The 26,645-nt window shown below is 33.5% G+C and overlaps 1 protein-coding gene and 1 pseudogene across 3 annotated transcripts; both read right to left on the reverse strand.

Annotated features, from left to right (window-relative positions):
* Positions 1-16,705: 16,705 nt before the first annotated feature.
* LOC133283921 (increased DNA methylation 1-like) lies at positions 16,706-19,541 on the reverse strand. Of its 3 annotated transcripts, XM_061480851.1 has the most exons (4): positions 19,415-19,541; positions 18,954-19,097; positions 18,538-18,678; positions 16,706-18,244 (listed from the first exon to the last, which is right to left on the reverse strand). In XM_061480851.1, exon 4 carries the CDS (start codon positions 18,146-18,148, stop codon positions 16,850-16,852), a length of 1,299 nt encoding a protein of 432 aa, XP_061336835.1. In that variant the 5' UTR covers positions 18,149-18,244; positions 18,538-18,678; positions 18,954-19,097; positions 19,415-19,541; the 3' UTR covers positions 16,706-16,849. The 3 variants fall into 3 exon arrangements, with proteins under 3 accessions (XP_061336835.1, XP_061336833.1, XP_061336834.1); XM_061480849.1 differs by lacking the exon at positions 19,415-19,541 and having other exon boundaries at positions 18,954-19,147; XM_061480850.1 differs by lacking the exons at positions 18,538-18,678; positions 19,415-19,541 and having other exon boundaries at positions 18,954-19,147.
* A 4,054-nt stretch (positions 19,542-23,595) lies between these two features.
* Positions 23,596-26,420, reverse strand: LOC133283920 (protein disulfide isomerase-like 2-3; annotated as a pseudogene).
* Positions 26,421-26,645: the final 225 nt, after the last annotated feature.

The following is a 26,645-nucleotide window of genomic DNA, read 5'->3' on the forward strand; positions in this document are numbered from 1 at the left end:
CATTCAAACATCATTTTGCCTAATATTTTGCTCTAGGTTCCATTTCACCTCTCAACACTATCAATTATTTTTCCATTGGTTTTCCAACCTTCCAACCACCACACAACCCATCTATTTACCATACAATACATAATACATCATCCAAACAATTTCAACAACATAAATTCCCTTATTTTCCACTCAATGGCCGAAATGCACCAAAGCTCACACCAAGGGATTTTCAATCAATTCCAACTATTCCACACCTCATACAATCCCATTTTAACATCATTTAATCATACAACAACACACCAATACAATCCTATCACAATTTCAAAACATAAAGTCATGGCACCATCAAATTTTTCTAAGTTAAAAATCATATTTTTCATCAATAATTTTTATTGCATTTATAGCTCTAACACATCATTCTAAGATATTATCATCTAATACACAATTTCCATTTGAGCTCTCTAACTACATCAATTACACAACTCATGCTCTAGGTTTTCAAAATTTAAATTCATGAATCAAGCTAGAAAAGGTGTTGAATCTTACCCACAATCAAGTCACAAGACTCCTCCAAGTGATCTCCAAGCAATGGCTTGAGCAAACAACTCCAAAATCACAAAAAAATTTTCTGAAACTTTCCTATCCGCTCAATTTTTCGTTCTGAATCCATTTCCAGGGTTATTTTTATCATTCGAGACCTCTTACTCAATTTCCTTCCTAGGGTTGTGTGCATGGCTAATTTACCGTTTTGCCATTACTTTGTATTTTGGCCTAATTTTCAGGATTTTCACTAATCCTTTCCTTTAATTCTCATTTAATATATTTTAATATATAATTTAGAATTGCGAGGTGTTATAATCACCCTTTAGAATTTTTTCTGCAAAATTAAATCATACCTGTCCGCTAACTCAGGATATAGCCCGAGAATCTCGTCCTTCCACTTTCAAGTAGCCTCATCAGGTGTGCATCTTACCATTTTACTTTCGTCACAGGCATAACCTCGTTTTTGTGGTATCCATCATTCCCCAATCCTTCAAAAATACTTGTCTATTCCGGTGATATGACTTTCTAATTCACAATATTTTAAATTTTCCATGGGCCACGGTTGCTCTTTCACTAGTTTTATAGGCAATAATATGGTTATGTTACGAATTTGTCTACCTAACCTCACTTCCTTTTCATCTTTATCTATTTATCTGACCCAAGGTCATGCACAAGAACATCAGACAATCTCCAATTATATTTACCTGTCATTTCCTGAATATTTTAACTGACGTTTTCTTTAGTACTTCGATCCTTTCGCTGCCACTACTGTTTCAACAATACCCCAATACACCAGTCCTTTCCATTAATGTTACTAATCTTACCATTTCATTGCTTCCTTAGCTTTCACACAGCACATACCTTCTAGTTTCAATGGCACTTTACAGTACCCAATAATTCCAACTCACATTAAATTCCATATTTATACACTTTACTTTACTTTGTCACGTGTCTTCACATCTTCTTAGATAATCACATCTATATTTTTCTCTTTGTGATACGAAACTAACAACCCTCATAATCGTTTATATTTCCGATTAGCCATTTAAGGCCTTCAACCACAAACCCACTCATGAAATTTTCTACCTACAACGTCATATCAATAATTTTCACCTATTGTTCGTCTATCTATCAAATTAGCCATCTCCAAGTCTAAACACAAAATCCATCAATGACTTCTACATCAAAGGTCTTATGCCTGAGATTTTCACCAACTAGCCAATTTTTTTTTTACTCATCATTCCGTATCAATATTGTAGATTCAACATATATTTCATTCATTTATACCCCTATTTTCTTAACATTGACATTTAATCATGGATATCAAACTTAAATTACTATATCGTAATCCTCGCACATAAGTCTCCTTACATTTGCAATTTCCAAGCATAATCGTTCTATCACATGGAACTAATTTCACCCTTAAGCAATTTTCTAAAATTTTATCAATGTTGTGTATCTCCAAAGGATATGTCTCTCACACCTAGCATGTATCATATACCGTACTCCAAATCACTCCATCGAGTTATCAACATTTCTTTAGTCACCACAATAAGTTACTGGTCCTTATTATACATTTTCACCTAATTCCATCACAACTAACTTCTTATGGAAGGCCATCAGGCCACCATCTTAACTCCACGTTTTTTCATCACTAGTCCTCCTAGCAAAACATTTACTCAATTATCAGTATCAACAAGTTGCTATCCTTTCCCATAGGGCAAGAACCCCCAATCAACTTCACAATTTCCGCAAAACCCAAAACCCATGTCACCACACTTGATACACACACCTACACATCACCGAGTGTTCAGAAATCATACCTCAAAATACCTTCTCATGACGCCTCACATATTTGATATATTACTATTCACTTAAAATTACCTGATATCACATCTTGCATTCTTTACACGACACAATCCTCGTTGTGCATTTACATAAGGCATCTCATCTGTACTAGCAGTCACATCGATGCAGGATACTCCCTTGTATCATATTCCTCATATAAGATAAATATAGTCTCCGAGAACATAATCTGCGCAGAGATAACAAGAGTCTCCGGGAATATAATCCGCACGGAGATAGCCATACCCTCCGGGCACATAAGCCGCACAAAGCTAACAATCATAATATATCTGTATCTAACGGCAAGATGTGTTTTGTATAAACACATGAGGCTACCCTCATCATAGGAACAGTGGTATACTAAACATATTTCACATATGCATAATTCATTATGACTTCCGGGGTATGTTCCTTTCCACTAATCATGTAAATTTCAATTTCTATTACACATTAGCTCTTCCACTAATCATGCAAATTTCAATTTCTATTGCACATTAGCTCTTACACTAATCATGCCATTTTCAAACTCAATAGCACATTAGCTCTTACACTAATCATGCCATCCAAACTCAATAGCACATTAGCTCTTACACTAATCATGTCATCCGAACTCAATAGCACATTAGCTCTTACACTAATAATGCCATCCAAACTCAATAGCACATTAGCTCTTACACTAATATTGCCATTTTCAAACTCAATAGCACATTAGCTCTTACGTTACGGTCACAACTTTTATTTATTACGCTTTTATTGTTTTAAACGTTCGCGTAATAAACAGAAAAAGTTTACTCGCATTTTTATAAATGAATTGCTGTGATTGTAACTGCGCTTAATATCATAATTAATATTAACAATATCGGTGTACAACGGACTGTTAAAGAAGGCAATGATGTTGTGCTGGCTGAAAATAAGCTATTATCTCAGCAAATTGCAATTTTGACTTCAAGGCTTGATAAGATGCAGATTTCTGGCGTTCAGGCTAAAGCTGCTGCTGTTGTGTGTGAATATTGCTAGGACAATCATGAGTCTAATGAATGTCCTTCTTTGATGTCTTCTGATTTTCCTCAAAAAATGCAGGTGAATGGAATTGGGTATGACCAAAGACCTCCGCAGCAAAATGTTCCAAGAAATTAGAATTTTTCTGCCGGAAGTAGTAATTTTCAAATGAGGATTCAGGGAACTGGTCTTGACTTCAAATCTAACAATTATTTGCAGCCTCCACCAATCCAATCCAAGGAACCTTCTGATTTGGAGAAGCTAGTAGGACAAATGGCTCAACATTCTAATGCTTTCATGGAGGAGACTAGAGCCAATACAAAGAACACAAATGCATCTATCAGAAATTTAGAGAATCAAATTGGCCAACTAGCTAAACAAATTGTTGATAGAACTCCAGGTACCTTCCCTAGTAATACAATTACTAATCCAAAGGAAGATTGTATGGCTATCACAACTAGAAGTGATAAAGTGGTGGTAGCCCCAGAAAAGCCAAACATAAATATGGGGGCTGATGAGAAGCTTAATGAGGTTGAGGAGCCAGAAAAAGAAGTTGTAATTCCTTCTAAGGTTGTGAAGCCTCTTCAGAAAGATGAAGAAGAAGAGCAACTGATTGTTGCTGAAAAGAAGAAATTTGAGATGAGTCCTGGATATGTGAGAGCCATGGCACCTTATCCTGAAAGATTCAAGAAAGATGCTCAGAAGCAGCAATATGCCAGATTTCTTGATATCTTCAAAAAGTTGCATGTTAATATACCCTTTGCTGAAGCTCTGGCTAGTATGCCTAATTATGCTAAATTCATGAAGGATCTTTTGTCAAGGAAGCACAAGTTACAAGAGTGGCAAACTGTAGCACTTACTGAGGAGTGCAGTGCTATTATTACAAGTAAATTCTCTCCTAAGCTTCTTGATGCTGGTATAATTTACCCGATTTCAGATACTGGTTGGATAAGTCCAGTGAAGACTGTTCCGAAGAAGGGAGGCGTCACTGCGGTCCACAACGAAAAAAATGAACTAATTCCGACCAGAATTATAATTGGTTGGAGGATGTGTGGGGATTACCGGAGTTTGAATACCGCCAAAAGGAAGATCTGTGAGAGAGACACCGAGACTCTGTCTCTCAAAGAAAACAATTCTTGAAAGAGTTAATCGTTAGGCTCGTGACGTTAAACAAGCGCTCATTGGGAGGCAACCCAATGTAGAGTTTATTTTTTTATTCTTTTATTTTCTATTTAGTTATTTGTTTCCTTTGAACCTCTTGCTATGTTGACTATCTAGATTAAAATGCTGAGTTGTATGCTAAGATGCATTGACATATTATTTTCTGGATTTGATTCCAACTGTTGCTTTGTTCTATTTTATTTTTGAGATAAAGTTGGAATCAAATCTGGGAATGGTGGTTTGCTATATACTTCCGGCTTGATTACTTGTGATCTAATTGCCCTATTGTCATATTCTGTGCATTGGGAAATATTTCTGGTTTTTAGGGTTCACAAGCTGGAAAGTCTAAGAAAAAAAACTAGCGGTACCAAAAAGGGCTAAGACTTCTGCTTTTGCATCTTTTGATGATTTCCTGTTTGTTTCTGCAGAGGCCCAGGAAACCACCAGTTCCTCCGTTTCCTGAGTCATCCCATGCTGAGGGAGATGACATGGAGGATTGATTATATCTCTTGCTATCGGAGATTTATTGTATATATTTTTAGTTTACTTTTGTCTTTTGTTGTTTTTAGTGGTGACCTTTAGGTTGATGTTAAGGTCACTTAGACTATATTTGGGTTGTATATGTCCTCATACTTTGATATTGTGCTGCTCTTACTATTATCCATCCTATGTTGTTTGTTCCATTGTGCAGTTGTGATAAGTCTTGGATTTAGTTATTGCTGGGGACATCAATTTTCTAAATCTGGGAATGGGGAAGCATTGTCATGCAGGATAGTTGCAGGAGTGGAAATGCACTTTATATCGGGGGAGATATTCTAACCCGTTTTTTATATTTATTTTTATTAGTATTTTGATTGGTTTTGCTCATATAAAAAAAATTGGGAAATTCTTGGAAAATATTTTCTGAGCAAGTCCCAGGTTTAGATATGCTTTCCCTAGTTAACTTGACTAATTTCATCATGGAAAGCATGTTTTGTATGAACTTCTGGCATGATATTGCATGGACATGAGTAGAATTCATGATTGCTCGTTTGTCTGAATTTTATGCTGAATGATTAATGATGTCTGATGTTTCTTTTGAGAGTCTAGCTTGATACCATAGCTGGTGAGGTTTTGTGCTTAAACACTTATTTTTATTCTTGAGAGACCTCACTGTAATGGTATTCTAGAACTTGCTCTATTTCTCTGTGATACATGCATTGATTGAAATGATTAAGGCAATTTTATTCTTGTTAGCCATGGTCAAATTGCCCACCTGTTTGATTTTTCCATTGTTAACCCCTTTGAGCCTGAGCCTATTTTTTCATGATTCCTGCTGATTGCTTAGCCATATTCCTATTGTCTTACCTTTGTTGACATTAAAATGTTTAATAAGAAAAGAAAATCAATTGAGGTAAACTCCACTGAAGCTAAGTAGTATCTCTCTAAAAAATTAAAAAAATAAAAATTATATCAAGATAGAGAGAAAGTGTATATAGCAATGTGAAAAAGGTGGGAAAATAAAAGGGATGGATCCCTGATCTTAAAGAATAGTGGAGCTTAAATTTGTTTGAGATTTGATTGTTTTGCAAATGTATATCAATGTTTCAATCTAAACTTATAATTTAGCTACTTCCCATAATTTCCTACCCCTAAACCATGCCAAGTTACATCCATGTGAAGTCCTTTTGATCGATTGTGCATGTGTTAATGTTCCTCATCTTTAGGAACTTGAGAATATGATTAAGCTTATGGTAGTGCTATTGTTGTGGTGGATTGAGTGATTGGTATTCCTTCAAACACTTGAGTGTTGAGTGTTTATCTTGGTGAGGGGTGTTCAAGTTAGATTCTGACATTTTCATGAGAATAGAAGGCATTATTAGGAGTTCTTTGCATTGATTCAGTCATGCTTAGCATAGTGATCTATTGATTGTCTGCGTGATGTTGTGCTAGATTGTTGTTTTTGGTTTTTCTATGTTTGGATCTTGTCTGTTGCTAGGGACAATAATGTTTAAATCTGGGAATGATTTGATGTGCCTCTGGAATATGTAGTTTTCCAAGCTAAAAATGATAAGGATTAAGTCATAAAAGAGCAATTTATTTACATATTTGCTAATTATGTTGACTTTTCCATTTCAATGATATTTCTCACCTATTTGTTGTGTTTATATAGGGAGAAAGAAAGAGAAAATGAAATTTCAAAAGACTGTTGGCGCGAATCTGCACGGACGTGGGTTCTGAGCTACACCGTGGAGACCTGGGCCATTTTCCAGAAAAGTGGCGCGATCTGGCGCCACTTTGGCGCGATCCTGCACCAGCCAGCCGCCTGGGCCAAATTCCAGCAAAGTGGCGCGATCTCGCGCCAGTTTATGGGAAATAACATCATCGTGCTTTTGAAGGGCAAATTTAGAAGAAGTGAAGGAAGATTATAAAAGAACGCTCTGAGGACGTTTTGGGAGACTTTTCGACGTCAGAGAAGAAAACAAGGATTTCAGAAGGAGGAGAGGAACAAAGGATTGTTCTTTCTCTTCTTTTTGTAATTACATTCTTTCATCTTTATCTTTCATAATTTTATGTCAGCCATGACAATGGTTGGCTAGTACTTTTTATCGTAGATAGGGTCACAAACCCTATGTGAACCCTTGTTACAACAGATTGATTTGTAATTACTCTTTTATATATTTATATTTATCTCTACTCTGTGCTTAATTTCTATCTTCTTTGTTAGAATTGATCAATCTAATAGTTGATGATAATTTGAGGGTAAGAAACCTAGATAGGAATATTGGGGTTTTTGATCTTGAAAGGGAGTAAGATAACAATTTGTATGCGTGCTAGGAATAGACGTATATATTATTGCAGATGTTTAATTTATCGTGTTCATTGCTTAATTCCATGAGAAACATTGCAAGGAATTGGGGTTTCAATTGGGGTTAAAGGGTTAACCTTGCAAGGAATTGAGGGTTAGCTACTTAATATTTTTAGACATAAATTATCTGAGTATTTATTTAAATGAGTATTTTAAATCAATCCAGAGTTAAAGGTAGGATCATATGGTGAGTGCACTCTAGCTACAATGTCTTCTTATATTTTATAAAATCAATCTCTGTTTTATTTTTCATAACAAAAATCCAAAAATACATTTTTATCTTAGTTCTTATTGTTACTCAAATCCACAATATTTTTCACATCTATTTGAATTCTTTCCGTCTTAAAAGGAACGATTATTTGATATTCGATCACAATCCCTGTGGAGACGATACTTTTCTCATCATTATATTACTTGTGTGATCGGTACACTTGCCGGGAAGCATCATTTACCACATAATTTGTGGCGGGGGGAGCCATTTTGATGGCTAATTACATTATTAATAGAATGCCTCAAAAAAGGACAAAGAGCATACTATACGACGTATGGAAAAGAAAGAAACCATCCTTGAAATACTTTAGAGTGTGGGGGTGCTTGGCTAAGGTTGCGGTTCCTAAACCTAAAAGGTTAAAAATCGGACCTAAACTGTGGATTGTGTATTCATCGGTTATGCACTTAATAGTAGTGCTTATCAGTTTATAGTTTATAAATCTGATGTCTCAGATATACATGTTAATATGTTTATTGAGTCAAGGGAAGTTACTTTCGTTGAAGACATATTTCCGTATAATAAATGACATGAGTCAAGTGGTAATAATGATAATAATGTTGTGATACCTTGGGATGCTACAACTTATATTGATCCTGAAGAGGATATAGAAGATGAACCTAGACGTGGCAAGAGGTAAAGGACAGCCACATCCTTTGGACCTGATTTTATGACGTATCTGTTAGAAAATGAGCCTCGGACGTATAAGGAAGTTATAACGTCCCCAGAAGCACCATTCTAGGAAGAGGCTATCAATAGTGAGATAGAGTCTATCTTGTCCAACCACACTTAGGAACTGGTAAACCTTTCTCCTGGCAATAAGCCTTTAGGATGTAAGTGGATATTCAAAAGAAAAATGAAAGAAAATTGCACTATTGATAAATATAAAGCTAGGCTTGTGGTAAAAGGCTACAGGCAACGTGAAGGTCTCAACTATTTCGATACTTATTCACTTGTTACAAGGATCACATCCATTAGGATGTTGATCGCGGTAGCTGCATTGAATAGATTAGAAATACATCAAATGGATGTTAAGATTGCCTTCTTAAACGGCGACCTAGAAGAAGAGATATATTTAGAACAACCTAAAGGTTTCGTTGTTTCAGGACAAGAATGAAAAGTCTGTCGCTTAATAAAATTCCTTTACGGGTTAAAACAAGCTCCAAAACAATGGCATGCGAAATTTGACAAAGTTATGTTATCAAATGGATTTCGAATTAAAGAATGCGACAAATGTGTCTATATTCGAAATACTGAAAAAGGATTTGTCGTTGTCTGTCTTTATGTAGACGACATGTTGATCATGGGTAGTAATAATCAAATGATTAAAGCTACTAAACAACTACTTAAAAGTAAATTCGATATGAAAGATATAGGGATAGAAGACGTTATCCTATGTATTAAAATCCATAGAACATCTGGAGGGTTGGCCTTATCACAGGCTCACTATATAGCTAAAATTCTTGAGAAGTTCAAAAGTTTGAATATAAACCCTGTAAAGAACTCTGTATATTCAAATCTTAGTTTATTAAAGAATACCAGTAAAGCTACAGCACAAAAGCTATATGCTCAAGTGTTGGGAAGCCTTATGTATGTTATGAACTGCACCAGACCTGATATTGATTATGCAGTAAGTCTGTTAAGTCGCTTTACTAGTAATCCAAATGAAAATCATTGGAAAGCTATGGTAAGAGTGTTGGGATACTTGAAGTACATTCAAAATTTTGCTTTGCATTACGAGAAATATCCCGCAGTTATAGAAGGGTATTGTGATGCAAATTGGATCACCGGCTCTAACGACAATAGATCCACAAGTGGATATGTGTTCACCCTTGGTGGGGGTGCTGTGTCTTGGAAATCGTCCAAACAGACTTGCATTGCAAGGTCAATCATGAAAGCAGAATTTATTGCTTTAGACAAAGCCGGTGAAGAAGCCGAATGACTTCGTAATTTTATTGAGGATGTTCCTAATTGGCCAAAACTGGTACCAGTCGTATGCATACACTGTGATAGCCAAGCCGCTATTGGAAGGGCCAAGAACGTCATGTATAATGGTAAGTCTAGACATATACGTCGTAGACATGATACCGTAAGACAACTACTCTCGAATGGAATCATTACAATTGACTATGTTAAGTCTAAAGAGAACATAGCAGATTCGTTAACCAAAGGGATTCCTAGAGAATTGGTTGAAAATTTGTCGAAAGGAATGGGTTTAAGGCCTATCAATTGTTGATCATTGCGGTAACTCTACCTGGATGAGTGGAGATCCCACGAACTAGGTTCAAAGAGACAACTAAGTGATGGTCGACTGTTCAAACACTGTGGAGTTTTTAAACTCATACTCATTCCTATGACAAGACAGTGTATTTATGAGGGTAAGCATTTAGGCTTTTAATGATTTCTTAATCTGTTGTGTTCAGATGATGTATGGTGAGTTACATCACAAGAAATCACATATGTGAGTGTGAAGTGAGGGCCGCTTCTATGAGAAATTTTCAAAGGCCAATTCTCTAAAACACTCGCAGATCCAGGTCGGTGTCCCACGACCAAAATGGGTACAACAAAGGACCAACAATGCTAGAGAAGCAATTGTGTGACTCCTATTGTCTAGGTATACACTAAAAGTCGACGGTTCAAGTAGCCCAGACCACCGATTGACCGAGTATATCCGATAGGTTTTCACTAGAGAAGGTTCAAAGGTAACTCTACCTATCTTCATGCAGTTGTTTCTCGTTGAGGAAATTACACTTTGAATTTATATTTTATGCATTTTTAGTCACGATAAATTGACTTCTTATCTATGTGGGGGATTGTTGGAATTTATGTTGATAATGAATAGACAATCTATTGGTTATGAATAAAAAGTGGGTTAAGAAAGAAAAGAGAAAAGAGAAGTTGAAGGGGTGTATGGGTTTAAGACGTCCCACATTGGACAACTAGTAGGAGGTGAGAGAGGTGTCTATAAATAGACCCTGACACCTTCAGAAATTTCATCAATTTTCCGCACTGATACTCTGCCGGAATTTTTCCTTCTTACGATTTGCATCCTCCTTTCAAATTTCCGGTGTAGTTTCCTCTGGCATATTGTTGTGTTCGTTTGGGCTGTTGACTGGTAATGCCGCCACTCTTCAGACAAAATTCGTTCTATCCTAGGAGACACTTGTCCATCAACCTTTAGCATCAGTGAGGGGACAAATTGTCTTAAGGAGACACATTCTGTGGGCTCAGATTTAATTTTTTTAATTCTGCATACATTCTTCATTCTGTCTCATCATCTGACATCAAGTAAGTTTGTTCTGTTTTTTATAATTGTACTGTATCTGATAATTCTGATAATTACTCTCTTCTATTCTTTACATGGGTTCAAACCTCTTAGTGATTTAATATCACCCACTGTGTTCAATAACAATATATATATATATATATATATATATATATATATATATATATATATATATATATATGAGATAGGATCAACTTACACCAGTGTAAGAGCAATAACTCTTACACTCAATCTTAACTGTTGATTTTCGTCCATCAAACGACAGTAATTAATTACATTATTCTCATTAATTAATTATTAATTATAACCGTTAGATATGTGAAAATGAACTGTTAAGATTGAGTGTAAGAGTTATTACTCTTACACCGGTGTAAGAAGATCCTGCCCATATATATATATATATATATATATATATATAAGAGATTAAATTATTTCCTATGTTATAAAAAATATTAATTCTTATGAGGCTTTCCCACCAAGATCATGATTTAAAAAAAATAAAAAAAAAATCTATTAAAACAAATAAACGAAATTGTTAAACATTTTTTTATGTTAAATAAGCTAGAATGCATTTGAATGAAGAGATTCAAAAAAAAAAAAAACGGAAAAAAGGAGAAGAAGAATTTCTTGACAGTTTTATAAAAGAGTAACTCTCCTAAATTCAGATTACCAAAAAAAAAAATCCCTTAAATTTATTTTTGAAAAATTTGGTTATAGACAAATTAATCCTTAAGAATATAATATATTAATTAATTTATTTATTATTTGGGCCCTTTAATTTTATTTATAATTTTTTAATCATGTTAATATTTTTTTAATTAAATTTTATATTTTTCAAATGATTATAAATAAAGGGAGAGATTATACTTACTATCTGTTACTACCGAATCTTAACCGTTGATTTTCTTCAATCTAACGGTTGTAATTTATGAGATCATACTTATTAATTAATTATTAATTTGTAATAAATTATAAGCGTCAGATTGACGAAATCAACGGTTAAGATTTGGTAGTAAAAGATATTAAGAAAAATAGGTAGTAAGTATAAAATTTTCCATAAATGAAAAATATATATTTAGAAATGACGGTGTAATATATTATGATATAGGTCTGTAATTTTTGCCAGGCAAATTTTAACAATATAACATCTTTTCAATCAAGTGTTTTTCATTTATTATGTTATTTAACAAATTTAATTTCTAATCAATTATTGTTATTTTTAAATTTTTTAAAAATATCACAAGTCATAATTAAATTACGGGAAAAAATATCTAATGTTACTATAGTTAATTTTGTCTAAAGTTCACCGAAACGACATTTTATGGTTAAAAATTAAAATGATAACACCATAATTTCCGTCCTAAAACGACGATGTATTGGTAAACATTAGATAGAATATCTAAAATAATTTTAGAAAAAAATTAAATATTTTAAAATTGATGAAATAAAATGAGGGAGGAGAAAAAAAAAATTAATCTCCCCCGTCTTATATATATATATATATATATATATATATATATATATATATATATATATATATATATATATATTAAAATTGACAACATAAATTTCTATATTTTTTAGGTTTAATGTTTTTTCTTTTTTTGCTAAACTTTTTTTTCTCCATCACTCACCTAGAAAATGAGTGGATTTCATTAAATTATTTTTCTCTCTTTCTTTTATGATGAGATCTCTCATTTTTATTTGAGTGTTTTCTGTGGCAAAAAAGAAAAAAAAAATCTCATATTTTTTTCACCATTAATAGTTTTATCAGACTAATCTAATTATATGTATCTCATTTAATCATTATTAAAGTTGCTCCATATTATATGTGGGATAAATAAGAGTTGTGATAAGAAAAATAATTTGATCATGTTAAGATATGACAAAACAAAATTATTGAACAAAGTGTTTTATCCCACTTTTTTATGGATTCGCTTTTTCTACAGTCAATGTAGATAATTAATCTACATTGAACCCAAAACGACGTCGTTTTGAGACGAAAATCAAGATATTTTTGTAATTATAATTTATTTTAAAGGTTATAATAATCTTTTTCATTATAATTTTTTAATTTTTCAATCCAAAACGATGTCGTTTTGGAAGCGAATATAGATAAGTAACTTATCTACATTCACTTTAGAATCGTTAAAGCCTTTTTTATCAATTTTTTTTGTCTTTTACCGTTGGATGATAGGAATTTCCTTCATGTAACACTACAAAATAAAGACCCATTATATGTATCTAATTATTTATATTTTAATTTTTCATCCTTCTTTTTGGTTTCTCTCTCTAAACCATATTCATGTTTTGAGAATGACAATGGAGTGTTGGGGTGATGTTGGGGAAGTTGCGGTGAAGGAATTCGCGACAAAGTGAGGGTTTGAGTCCAGGTCTTTGAGCAGCTGCGAGGAGAGGAAGCACGCAATCAGATCCGGGTCTCCTGGAATGGAAGGTTCCGATAAGAAATGTGTGGTTGTAATTAAAATTGAAGGTGTTTCTAAAGGCAAAGAGGTTTATGATTAAGATTCAGTTCGACCTGGATTTTCATTTTCCATTGAGCCAAAAGTTTGTTCCTGTAAAGGTTTTGTTGTTGAGTGCTGAATTCACATGTTAATGTCATGATGGGGAAGGTGATTTTGATTTTTGGGACAAAAAGGGTGTGCAAGACAATCATTCTATTCCCTAGCACTATTTCTAAAAAGAAATAATTCATTTCTATTTCTGTGCCTTGGAACAATTTATGAGAAAAAAATGTGTTTGATAACATGTTCTATTTTATTCCGAGAATGAGAATTGTGTTTAATAACACAATAAATAATATAATAAAAATAATTCCTATTAAATAAATAAAAAATATGTATCATCACTTTCCTTTCCATATGGTGTGGTTATGGTGGCGGCGGCGGCGGCGGGGAGTGGCATGGTGTGGTGGTGGCGGCGGTACGGTAGCGATGGTGATGATAGTGGTGGTGGTTGTGACGGAAGTGGCAGTGGTAATGGTGGCGACAACGGTGGTAGTGGAGGTAACGACAGTAGCTGCGACAATGGTGGTGGGGATGGTGTCAATTGTGGTTGGTGGCAGCAATAATGGTAGCAGTGACATGGTGTAATGGTGGTGGTGGTGACGGAAGTGGATGCGATGGTGGTGGTGGTGGTGGTTGGTGGCGGCGGCGAAGGTGGTGCCGGCAGTAACTGCGGCAATGGTAGTGGTGGTTGATAACAGTGGTGGTGGCAGTGGCGTGGTGATCGCAATGGTGGCGGTGACGGCAGTGGTTGCAATGATGGTGGTAGTGGTTGATGGCGATAGTGGTGATGGTGGTGGTGGCGTGGTAGTTGTGGTGGTGGTGACGGTGGCATGGTGGTAGTGATGGTGGTGATGGCATCGTGGTGGTGATGACGGCACTAGTGGTACGACGACGACGACGATGATGGTGGTAGTGATGGGTGGAGGTGTTGGCGGTGGCATCGTGGTAGTGGGGGTGGTGACGACGACACTAGTGGTACGACGGCGGCGGCGATGATGGTGGCGGCGGTCGTGTCGAATGATGGTGGTGGTGGTGATGATGGTAGAGGTGGAGAATGATTGAGAGAGATAAGTGTTTCTCATTTTATGCCAGGGAACGGAAAAACAAAAAAACAAAAGTTGATTCTATTTTCTGTTCCTCAGCACAAAAATTAAACTGGTTCATCCGAGGAACAAAACTTTAAACCGATTTTACCAAATGAGTTTTCTATCCATTTCTGTTTCTGGGAACAAAAATTAAAAAAAAATAATAATTTTGAAAAAGGTTTCATGCATACCCAAAATATCCCATGGTTTGGCAAGGAATAAATATTTTTATTTTGCGCAGTACCCTTAATTTTGTTTTGTCCCCTAATGTTTAGGCCTAGGGATTAACATTACAATATAATTTTATCTTATAGATATATGTCTGGAAATTTCATGTGGGCCTATGTAAAAGAAAGAAAAATAAAAATAAAAATAAACTTTACATATTTATATATATAAATAAAATTATCTCCTTAAAGGGTTCGACAGAGAGTTTTGTGCTTTTCATTGTATTATTTTTAAACAAATCAAATAGACCCTTATATTTGTGAAATATATCCTTTAACTATTCCAACCTTCAATAAAATAGGATTTAAATACAGCAAACATTTCAAACAAAACAAATATGCAAGTTTAAACTTCAATCAAAGCCGTTCCTAATGTCTAATTATAACAGGGGAACGTTAGACTATTCTGATTAGGAAAGAAAAAGATCTGCAATACAAGATGTGTTATCTTGTTTATCTAAATATTTTCTTCCAATGTGGTATCCAGATATATAGCACAAAGTATCTAAATACATATTACACAATATCCAATATCTTCAAGTCCATAAGTATTCGAATATCCACGTAAGCCAAAAATATAGCAAAAATACTTCCTTACTCGCATATTCATTGCTTAAATATGCAAAAACAAACTAGATGCTAAAATACATCGTTTCTGAACGAACCCAATGTCTCAAACAACCACAAGCATTTAATTTTTCAAGCAACATTATCCAATTGACCTTCTAAAATTGAGCCTACAAGATATTGTCCAATACTTGAACATTTAATAAGGTAACATACTCTTATTTCATGTTTTCCCAAACTGTTTTAGGTACAACACCATGATTGATCATGACATATATGATATATACATACATCACTACATAACATAATAAAATATAATCATAACCACATTATATCTCCATAACAGAATCATAACATCTAAATGCATGTAAAAACTCTGCCTATAAACCATTAAACAATCATTTGATCTATCCTCCATTTAGGGGCAGATGTACATAAACTAACTCTCTTCTCTTGGGGTAGATCCCATACTATCAAGGCCCCTAAAATAGTAACCCAAAAAGGGGGGTGAAAAATCTTAAGCTAAAGAATCCCAAGTTTATTCCGTATTTTTGAATAGCAATATATGGATTCTTTCAAAAATCTTATTCCCTTTCCTTGCACAAGGTTAGTCCAAGATAAAGTAGACATAGTGCAAGAAAATATCTTCGCAATTTATTCACATAACAACCAATTGCACACAAATTTTCCATACGAACAAGCAATAAACACAATTGTTCACCATAGAGCACTTTCAATACAAGTGGCCAGCCCCACTTTTCCAAACAGCGGCACCAAGCTGATTCTCCAAGGGGTTCATTCCTTATTCTTGCAGCATACACAATCAAGTCAACCACAATACTTCTACATTCAATTGCCCAATCAATCTTTCATGTGTATTTTAAATAAACAGTGTCGTAATAACAACTTCCCATTCACATTGCAAAAGAAACAAGCATTGTCTTAACCTTATTACACTGTAATATCCCTCATAAAACCGCCAAGGTTATAAAGAAGATCCCTGGCAGCAAATTCAAATCAACATGGCAGTAACATAACAGCCTAGGTTCTTTGGCTTAGGTAAGCATTCAATCTAAATTAAATAAACATACAATGAAGTACTCACATATAGGGAACAAACTATTCAACAAACAATAGTTGGTATAATTTTCATACCCAATGAAATACACACATTCAACATAACTAAATATCTAACAGTAATGAGGTATAATTAAAATCGAAAACCATAATAAATCGAAAACCATCCTTGGTTTAGAACTGCTCTCTTACTCTGCATTTTCTTTTGTCTAGTACATGCTATTCAAGTTGCAGTTATGACGCTACACACTAGGATTAAGTAGGAAATGGAGATGTTCCCTTCAAGTCAGTATCGCAGCATGGAGAGATAAAACAGAGTTGAGATATCTAGCTACAACTCTCATACAAATGAAAGAAAAATATGAAGCAATCTAATTAAGATTAAACTGCATATATTGTGATTTCTTTACATCCTATCAAAATGTTACATTGAAGTTTTCATCAATGGTTTGTGGCACATAGTGGTGTCATGGAAGTCTAGAAAAGCATAATCAAGCAATTGAGACTTGTCAGAATCTGTCATCCTTGCAAAGCCAAATGAGTTTGTCCAAGTCTCTATCGCACTATCAGTGGAAGGCAAAACCATCCTCTCAATTCCTAAGTGACACAATTGCTTCTCAAGCTCATTCATCAAGATGCTACACATTCCTTGTCTTCGAAACTGCTTCCTAGTGGCCACAAAAGGTATCTCTGCAACCTTTTGACCATAAATCCTTATGGTTGCAGCAGAAACCACATGATCATTACTCTCCATAATCACAGTGTAGAACCCACGAAAGTTCAAACGCTTATGCTCTGAACTTCTACTAAAAATAACATCTGATATAATATTTCTTCCGGTGAGAGCATCAATAATTGGATCAAAACACTCGTGGAATACACTAAGAGCCATACTCAGCTTGCTTTCAATTTGACTTAAGCTCTCAAGATCCTCGCAACAGTTATCACTTTTCACGGTCTTCAACAATGTCCAAGTTAGGTTATCCTCACCCACTGGAATTGGTTTTCCTATCATTTTCTGTAGACTGGAAAATATATCCCCACAATCAACACTGCAAAAGCTATTATTATTTGCGCATCCAAGGTGAAATTTGCTCTCGCATTGATAACAGAAGAGAAAACAGTTATCCGGATAATTATCTGCACAATCTTCTCTACATGAAGGTCGGTTGCAGATTTTGCAGCAGCATGGGGGGCAGAACCAATCACCATCAGGAACTTTCTCAAGACCAAGACAACTAAGGTGGAATGAGGATGGACATCGGTCACATAGCATTAGATTACCCCCATAACTACAAATGGAACAAATGTTGTTGTTCCTGTCTTCATAACCACTTTCGCTCTGCATCAGAACATCATTCTTTTTTTGTTGCGAACTCAGTGCTTCTCTTTTGCAATCTAACAGTGACCTTCCATCTTCCAAGAAGATACTGGCAGATGGTCTGTGCTTTGTACAATCAGCATGAGCCTCAAATTTAGCGATGGAGAAAACCGAACCACAACAATCACAAGCTATTCTTCCACAATGCAATAGCCTCCCATTTTTCACCACATTATTTCTACTGTAACAGAATACCTTGGATTCTGAATGCACCACATTGTTGTCTATCAGCCAAGAGATGATTGTTCGTTGATTCCCAGAACTTTGTGCCTCATCCCCATTCCTTACCCTTTCGCTCGATCGCAGGACCTTACCAGCTCTTTTACCACCTACGAAACTCATGGGTTGAGAGTATTCATCATCTGACACTTGCTTTCTTTTCTTGCATTTTCTAGGATGCACCCTTGCTTTCTTGCATTTTCTTGGTTGCTTTTGTTCCTGTGCAGAAGATGAAATTGCCATGGTTAGATTTTTTGAAAATGCATGACACTTCATATAATTAATATCTACAAAAAAATTGAAATTTTAGGACAGCAAATCATAACTATAACAAAATTAAGAAACAACAAACTAATGAATCGTTGGTTAAAAGGAAATTTATTACCAGGAACAACAAAATTTAAAAGGAATTTATAAAAGGAAATTAAGAAACAGCAAATCATAAAATTAATAGATTGTTTCTTTTTGCAATCTTTAAGGAAGTATAATGAGATAATTAAAGAAAACTGTACCGGCACTGCATAAGGTTGGAGGGTCTTTGTCGGAGTCCACTCATCATCATCATCGTCATCATCTGATGAATCCCTCGGCCTTTTCTTGCACTTTCTTGGATGCACCCTTGCTTTCTTGCAATTTCTCGGTTGCTTTTGTTCCTGTGCAAAAGATGAAATTGCCATTGTTAGATTTTTTGAAATTGCCTGACACTTCATGTAATTAATATCTACAAAAAAATTGAAATTTCAGGACAGCAAATCATAACTTTAACAAACTAATGAATCGTTGGTTAAAAGGAAATTTAAAAGGAATCTACAAAAGGAAATTAAGAAACAGCAAATCATATAATTAATAGATTGTTTCTTTTTGACCCACATACATATAAATTCCAATCTTTAAGGAAGTATAATGAGATAATTAAAGAAAACTGTACCGGCACTGCATAAGGTTGGAGGGTCTTTGTCGGAGTCCACTCATCATCATCATCATCGTCATCATCTGATGAATCCCTCAGCCTATTCTTGCATTTTCTTGGATGCACCCTTGCTTTTTTGCATTTTCTCGGTTGCTTTTGTTCCTGTGCAAAAGATGAAATTGCCATTGTTAGATTGTTTGAAAATGCCTGACACTTCATATAATTAATATCTACAAAAAAATTGAAATTTCAGGACAGCAAATCATAAATTTTAACAAAATTAAGAAACAACAAACTAATGAATCGTTGGTTAAAAGGAAATTTATTACCATAAACAACAAAATTTAAAAGGATTTTATAAAAGGAAATTAAGAAACAGAAAATCATATAATTAATTAATAGATTGTTTCTGATTACCAGAAACGTCTCACAAAATCAAATCCCATATTGACGATAATCTTTTAAAGTCACGACCTTACCAACGATGTGAAGCTGAGAACAAATTTCTCATTATACTTCCTCAAACAGTGGCGGAAGGCACTCGCTGGTTTTAAAAAATGATGAGATTTCTGGATGAAAACTTGTTGTGGATGACAATGGTGGAGCAACAATGGCACTCACTAGCTGAGAGTGGCGAGAGTATGAAGATGACAGAGCGGGGCAAATAAGTAAATGGGTATGTGAAAAGTATAAGACTTTGGGTCACTGTAAAGTTTTACTGAGAAAGATTTTCTCATTTTCTACTGTTTTTTCTTTTTTTTATTTTTTTAAAGCAATAAATAAAAATAAAAAATAATAATAAAGAACATTTTTAATTTTTGGTGATGCTGTCACTGTTTCTGTTTTGTGTATTTTTTTTATTTATTTTTTTGGCACTGCCTGATTTTTGTATACAGAGAGCGTATTAAACTTCCTCAACCTCAACCTCAAATAATGCAAATTTAACAAAAATAATAAAAAACAAATTTCTCATTATACTTCCTCAACCTCAAAGATTGCAAATTTATTAAACAGAGAGCGTAAACTTGCAACACAAGTTAAATAATGCAGATAAACCCATGAGATAAGGAAAAAAAGACAACGACCCACATACATATAAATTCCAAAACTCATAGATCGAGTAACATGGGAAGCTTGGGGCAAAAAGAAGAGGAATTTATTGGTAAAGAAAATTGTACCAGGGTCTTTGTCGGAGTCCACTCATCATCGTCGTCATCTGATGAATCTCTTTGTCTCTTCTTGCATTTTCTTGATTGCACTCTTGATTTCTTGCATTTTCTTGTTTGCATCCTTGATTTCTTCCTTTTTCTTGTTTGGTAATTCAAGAGAATATTTTCAGGTTCAATATAAACGGTAGGAGCCATTTAGATGAAGAGAGAGATGTATGTATGAGTATCAGCTCGAAGCAAAGAAATAAGGATTGAAACAAAGAAAGAATGAATGATTGAATGTTATGTTTTTTTTTGTTAGTCAGCAGAACATTATATAGTTTAGTTTTCTTTTTATTTCCTTTTATATAGTTTAGTTTTCCTTTTATTTCCTTTTGGTTTTCCTTTTATTTCCCATTTATTTCCTTTTATTTCCCTTTTTCGCTCTATTTTCTTTCCAGTATTATTATCACAATCTAGGTATTTCACCCTAAAAAAATAAATTCTCCAAATTATAAAATTAGATAAATTGAATTGAGTATATATATATATATATATATATATATATATATATATATATATATATATATCATCTTACACCGGTGTAAGAATAATAAATCTTACACCAAATCTTAATCATTGATTTTCTACATCTAACGGTTAAGATTTATTAGGTCTCACTTATTAATTAATTTTTAATTCCTAATAAATCTCAACCATTGGATGCAATGAAATCAACGGTTAAGATTTGATGTAAGATTTATTATTCTTGTACCGGTGTAAGTTGATTCTATTATATATATATATATATATATATATATATATATATATATATATATATATATATAACTTGCGCAGAAAATAAATTATTGGAGAAAAAAAATAAGATATAATCTTAATGAGCTAAAAATAGGATTCAAATCGAAAATGGCTCTTTTTTTTCATTATTATTTTTTAGCCCAATCAAAAATAGGTGATCACATTAGTACCAGTTGCTTGCCTTTTCATTTAGAAAATATTCACACAAAAAAAACAGAGAGAGTAAAATAAGCAAGTAATTTCAATGAAGGAATTTTATTGGCGAAAACAAAAAATTATAGGACTAAGCCAAGAAAAATAATATGTACTTAAGAATCTCAAACAATTTTTTTTAATCCCCTAGAATGCATGGTCAACTGCAATACTTATGCAGAATAAGAATAACAGATTGATAACTCTTTTGACAACTTAGATAACAACTCGTAGCTCAAAAACGAGATAAATAAAAGATTAATTGAATATTTTATAACTTAATTACATAAAAGTGGGCAAAAAAAATAAAAATAATGTTTTTTAATTAAATATTTACGTATTTATTGTAAATTTGGAAAAAAATTACGAATCTATTGCCCACTGTGACGCCTCTTTTGGGCGTCACATTTGACGCCCCATTGAGGCGTCTCACCCTAAGGGGAACACGTCCAAATGGGGCGTCTCCCATGAGGTGTTGACACGTGTCACTTTTTTTTTTCAAAAAAAATAATAATTTAATAATAAAACTTCTAAAGGCCATAACTTTTGACTCGAGTATCCAAATCAGGTAATTCTTTTTTGATTCCACATAACTTTTTGATATCTACGCAATGACATCTCATTTTATATATTTTATTTCTCACCAACATAATTTAAATTTAAATCAGGTAATCCTTCTTCTTTAGATATTTAAAATATTTATTTAATTATTTCCTTTATTAATACAGATTTTTCAAATTGATTTTTGAGTTTAAATTACAAATCAAATCTTTATTTTGTTTTCCTTATTAATAATAATTGTTTCTTTTAATTTAAATCACAAACCAAATTTTTTTAATGTAAATCACAAATCAAATCTTGATTTATTTTTCGCATTAAATCACAAACGCAGAACTCAGAGGCTTCTGAGTTTAAAAATGCGATACGTGTCAACACGTGTCAAAACCTAACACATCACCAATCACGTCTAAATTGGGTTTCAATCAAGAGGCAATCACGCCTAATTTAGGTAATTTTATTTTTGAAAAACATTCATAAACCATCATTAATTTCAGACCACGAATAATAACCCAGAAGATTATAGCATTAATCATTAATTTTAAAAATAATATCCTTCTTCCTTAGAAATTTAGAATATTTATTTAATTATTTCCTTTATTTCTACAGATTTTTCAAATTGATTTTTTAGTTTAAATCACAAATTAAATCTTTATTTTGTTTTCCTTATTAATAATAATTTATATTTTTATTTTGAATTTAAATCACAAACCAAATTTTTGTTATAATCAAAAAAATTATTATAAAAAAATTTTAAATCACAAATCAAAATTTTATTTATTTTTTTATATTAAATCACAAATCCAGAACTCAGAGGTTTCTGGGTTTAACCGCTCTTATAATACCATTCTTGCAAATTAAAATTGTGTTTGTGAGAAATAAAATATGTCAAATGAGATGTCATTGCGTACATCTCGAAAAGTTATGTGAAATCAAAAAAAGAATTACCTGATTTGGATAATTGAGTCAAGAGTTATGGCCTTTAGAAGTTTTATGATTAAATTAATTTTTCTTTTGAAAAAAAAAAGTGACGTGGGCGTCAACCCCTTAGGGTGAGACGCCTCAATGGGGCGTCTTCCACATGTGACGCCCAAAAGAGGTGTCACAGTGTGCAATAGATCCGTAATTTTTTCCAAAATTACAATAAATACGTAATTATTTAATTAAAAAACATTATTTTAATTTTTTTTTTGCCAATAAAAGTGCTCTACCTGAAATCCGAGTGAAAAAAAAGTAACAACTATTTTATAATTACAATAAATGTCACGATCCAAACCCAAATTATGACCGGCTCATTGGTTAAAATTAATCTTACCAGCATTTTGTTTGGCAAGTTTAATTTTCATTAAATATATTTAGATTTATCAAAATATATAATTAATCATCTTGTAGAAATAAAGAAGCAAATCTATGAAAAATAACAAAATAAAATTCTAAATAAATTGAAATATAAACATTGTCCGCAGCAACGATTGTCAAGTTCACCAATGATAACCACATATACTTCTTCGATCCAACGAGAGAAGTGGAATTAGAAATTAATTATTTAACCTTATCAATCGAGGTGATCACCGTAATGTAATTTAGATGAACAGAAGAATGAAATGTTACGGTGGTTGTTTGTACATACATACTGCATAAATTCAATATATTTTTTTATTGTGCATGCAGACCATATTTAACAAAAAATTGGACATTCTTTAATTCTAATTTCGAACAAATTAATATTTTGTTCCCTTAAGAGAATATTTAAAACTTGAGTTGGTATAACACTCTTTCCTAAAAGATCACTCTAAATTTGTTCATTAGGAACACCAATCAGAATACCAAGTAAAGGAAAAACACAACAATAAATTTTGAGACAAAAATACCCCAATACACATAAAAATCTAGACCCAATCTATAATTACAAAAGTATCTCTTAAGTTATCATTTGTCTAACATTGGCACTCTTCTACCTAACGAAAGGCTTGTCAATATGAAACACTGAATGACAAAATAGCCAATTCATGTCATCCATCGGGTAAAGCTATGATTATCCTAAAAAAACAGTATACCAATCGTTTACATAGAACATGAAGGAAGACCCAGAACAATGAACAAAACTATCATATATCATCACAAGAAATACACTTTGCTCTGCCTAGTCATTAAATTAAAGAAACAATGACTCTAGATCTAGCATTGCCTGTTACTTCAAAATCTCTTGGGACCTCAACTTTTGATTGATAGCAGCAGAACCACATTTCTCTTCCATGACATCCTAAAGATAAGGCTTATGTTAATTTTCTTGTATGCTATCTTTCTAACTAATCCACAACCAAGTTGGCAGTTAAGTACACTTACTTGACCAGTCAGCTCAGTTACTTCAGGAGGAGCAACATTCGTTTCCAGCTGCCCTTGAGCAAATGATTCAATAGCTGAGGCTGTTCTAGCACCCTCATAAGGAATCGGGCTCTCTTTGTCGGCACCAAATACCAAGATAGTTGGGAATCCTTGAACATTGAACCTGCTCATTAGAGACTGGTAACAACAATGCAATCAGAAAAATATAAATTGATCTAATTAAGACAGAATTTAAAAGTCTTATGCAGAACTAAGAAAAGGCAAGAATTTAAAAGCTTTCAAAGATACAATTACTTAAGAGACTGAGAACACAACCAACATGGCAAATCTTGGTTAAAAAAAAATAACCAAAATAAAGATAGCGAGGGATCGTTTTGACCAAGACCAGAGGGGAATTTTTGACTAGTTATTGTTAAAGATGTATAACACATAAGCTTACCTTTTCAGCATCACAGTCAACATGACCCAGTTTCACCTTCCCCTTCAAGTTACTGGCAGCTTTCTTCCACTCAGGTGCCAGTTTTTTACAATGCCCACACCTTCAAGAAAAAAAAAAAAGAGAAAGATGATTAATGCCTGAGCGGGAAATATTATAGTAAGTACAATATGTTCAGTCAATTAATTATTAAAACATAAGAAGACACTGATATACTTCATAAGCACTGTAGAATACACTTACCAAGGTGCGAAAAATTCTACAATCCAAAGTTCTCTGCTTTTGAGAACCAATTCATCAAAGTTGCTAGAGTTTAATTCTACTGAAGCACTGGGTTCTGACTTTTTATTTGATTCCCCAGTTGCTTTTCCATTTAAACGTTCTTTCAATAGAGTCTTTAACTGCACATACAAACAAAAAATAAGCATGCAATAGTTTGGAGTAACTTACTGCCTATAATAAAACACAAGAAAGTTCTTAACTGTGAGTAACAAATCACATTAATTAACTGATAAATTACCATGAGAAATCAAGGCAGTAACTCAGAATTTATTTATTTATTTCAATAAAAAGCCAATTATGACTTTTCACTGGGCACCAACACAAAAAACGTCAATTAAGTTGCAAACCACGAATGACAACACAGCAAGTGAAATGGACACAATCTTTACATCACCTTAGCAGTAAGGCACAAGCCATTATTTTAAATGCACTGATGTGATTGGAAGAAATTGTTTGTTTTAAATAAAACAAGAAATTCATCTACTCTCCCCACGCCCAACATAACTTATGCAACAAAAGCTCTCGTTGACAGCCAGGTTTCACTGTATTTCAGGTAAAAAATATTAAAACACCCCATAAGAGTTTCAAACAAACCTGTTGAAGAGCGAATTCAGCAATTGGTTTGACATCTCTAGCTCCTTGGTAATCAACAGGTGGCTTCCCAGGTGCAAACACCTTTATGGTTGGAAATCCTCTTACCCCTTATTCCTATATGGAATTAAATAAATCACACACACAATTCAATGTTTTTGAAGTTTTCAATATAAAGTTTATAATTAATGAAGAATATAGCACAACGTTTACATCGTAACTGTAGAAGCCTACAAGAGTAAAAGGAAAAGGATAATATGTTTAACCATGCAAACAATAATAGAGGTTATGTAAGAGAGAAAAAGAATGTTTATACACTGAAAAATTCTTTTAGGGTTGCTCCAAAGAAATATTCTTTTATTTAATCCAGGTTATACAAACAAAGAACAAATGCAAGAGAGATATTGTTTGTTGCTTTATATATAGAAAGTAATGCTTGAAACAAGAAGTGGGGAATCTTTATACATACGACATATTTTGCATGATACGTAGATTCTTTGACCAAATGCAACAATAACTTACAAGCATCCTTATATCTCAAATGGCTGAAATGATGAGATCAATTCATGGTATTAAATTTTTTTTTTGAAAAAAAAAAAAAAAAACTACCAAGTTCCCAGTGGTTATTCGGGATGTATAGGAAAGTCTATCATGCTTGGTCCAAAATGGTAATTTTGGTGTACATTTTGTAGAAAATTTAAACATGTAATATTGCATCTTCATATCCAGGAAAGGTTGATTAACAAGTAAACAACACATACATCATATTCATCATTTCACAGATTTCATATAATATAAAAATGAGGGAATATATCCTCTCATATTATCTGAGAGATAGACACAAAGATGTTACATAATGGGGCCCTGCCAAAATTTGAGTCCCTGTATTAATGTCTTCGTATCTATCTCTCTTCACATAAAATGGAGACTAGACTGAAAGGAACAAAAAACAACCTGAGCCAATGACTGGTGAGCATCAGCATCAAGTGCTGCCACAGTAGCTACACCCTTTAAGACAGTAGCTGCCTTCTCCCATGTAGGAGTTAGAGCCTTACAATGACCACACCATGGAGCAAAGAATTCAACAAGAACAACTCCATTTGAATTCAGAACCTGCCGTCATTAGAATAGCAACCATAAATTTTGATGCATTGCAAACTATGTTACGTAAAGAAAAACTACCTTATAAAGGAGATATATACGGAAACAGAAACTAAAAATACTGATATTTTTATATCAGGAAAGAAGAGAATTAGAGAAGTATATTTTTACACATAAAGCATTACAATATGCTATAAAAAAGAAGAGCCTGACCAAAAGCAGAACAGTATATGGCTT

Source organism: Gastrolobium bilobum, unplaced genomic scaffold (assembly GCF_033153095.1).
Source record: "Gastrolobium bilobum isolate Gb01-03AN ecotype WA unplaced genomic scaffold, APGP_CSIRO_Gbil_v1 utg22342, whole genome shotgun sequence".
Classification (NCBI taxonomy): domain Eukaryota; kingdom Viridiplantae; phylum Streptophyta; class Magnoliopsida; order Fabales; family Fabaceae; genus Gastrolobium; species Gastrolobium bilobum.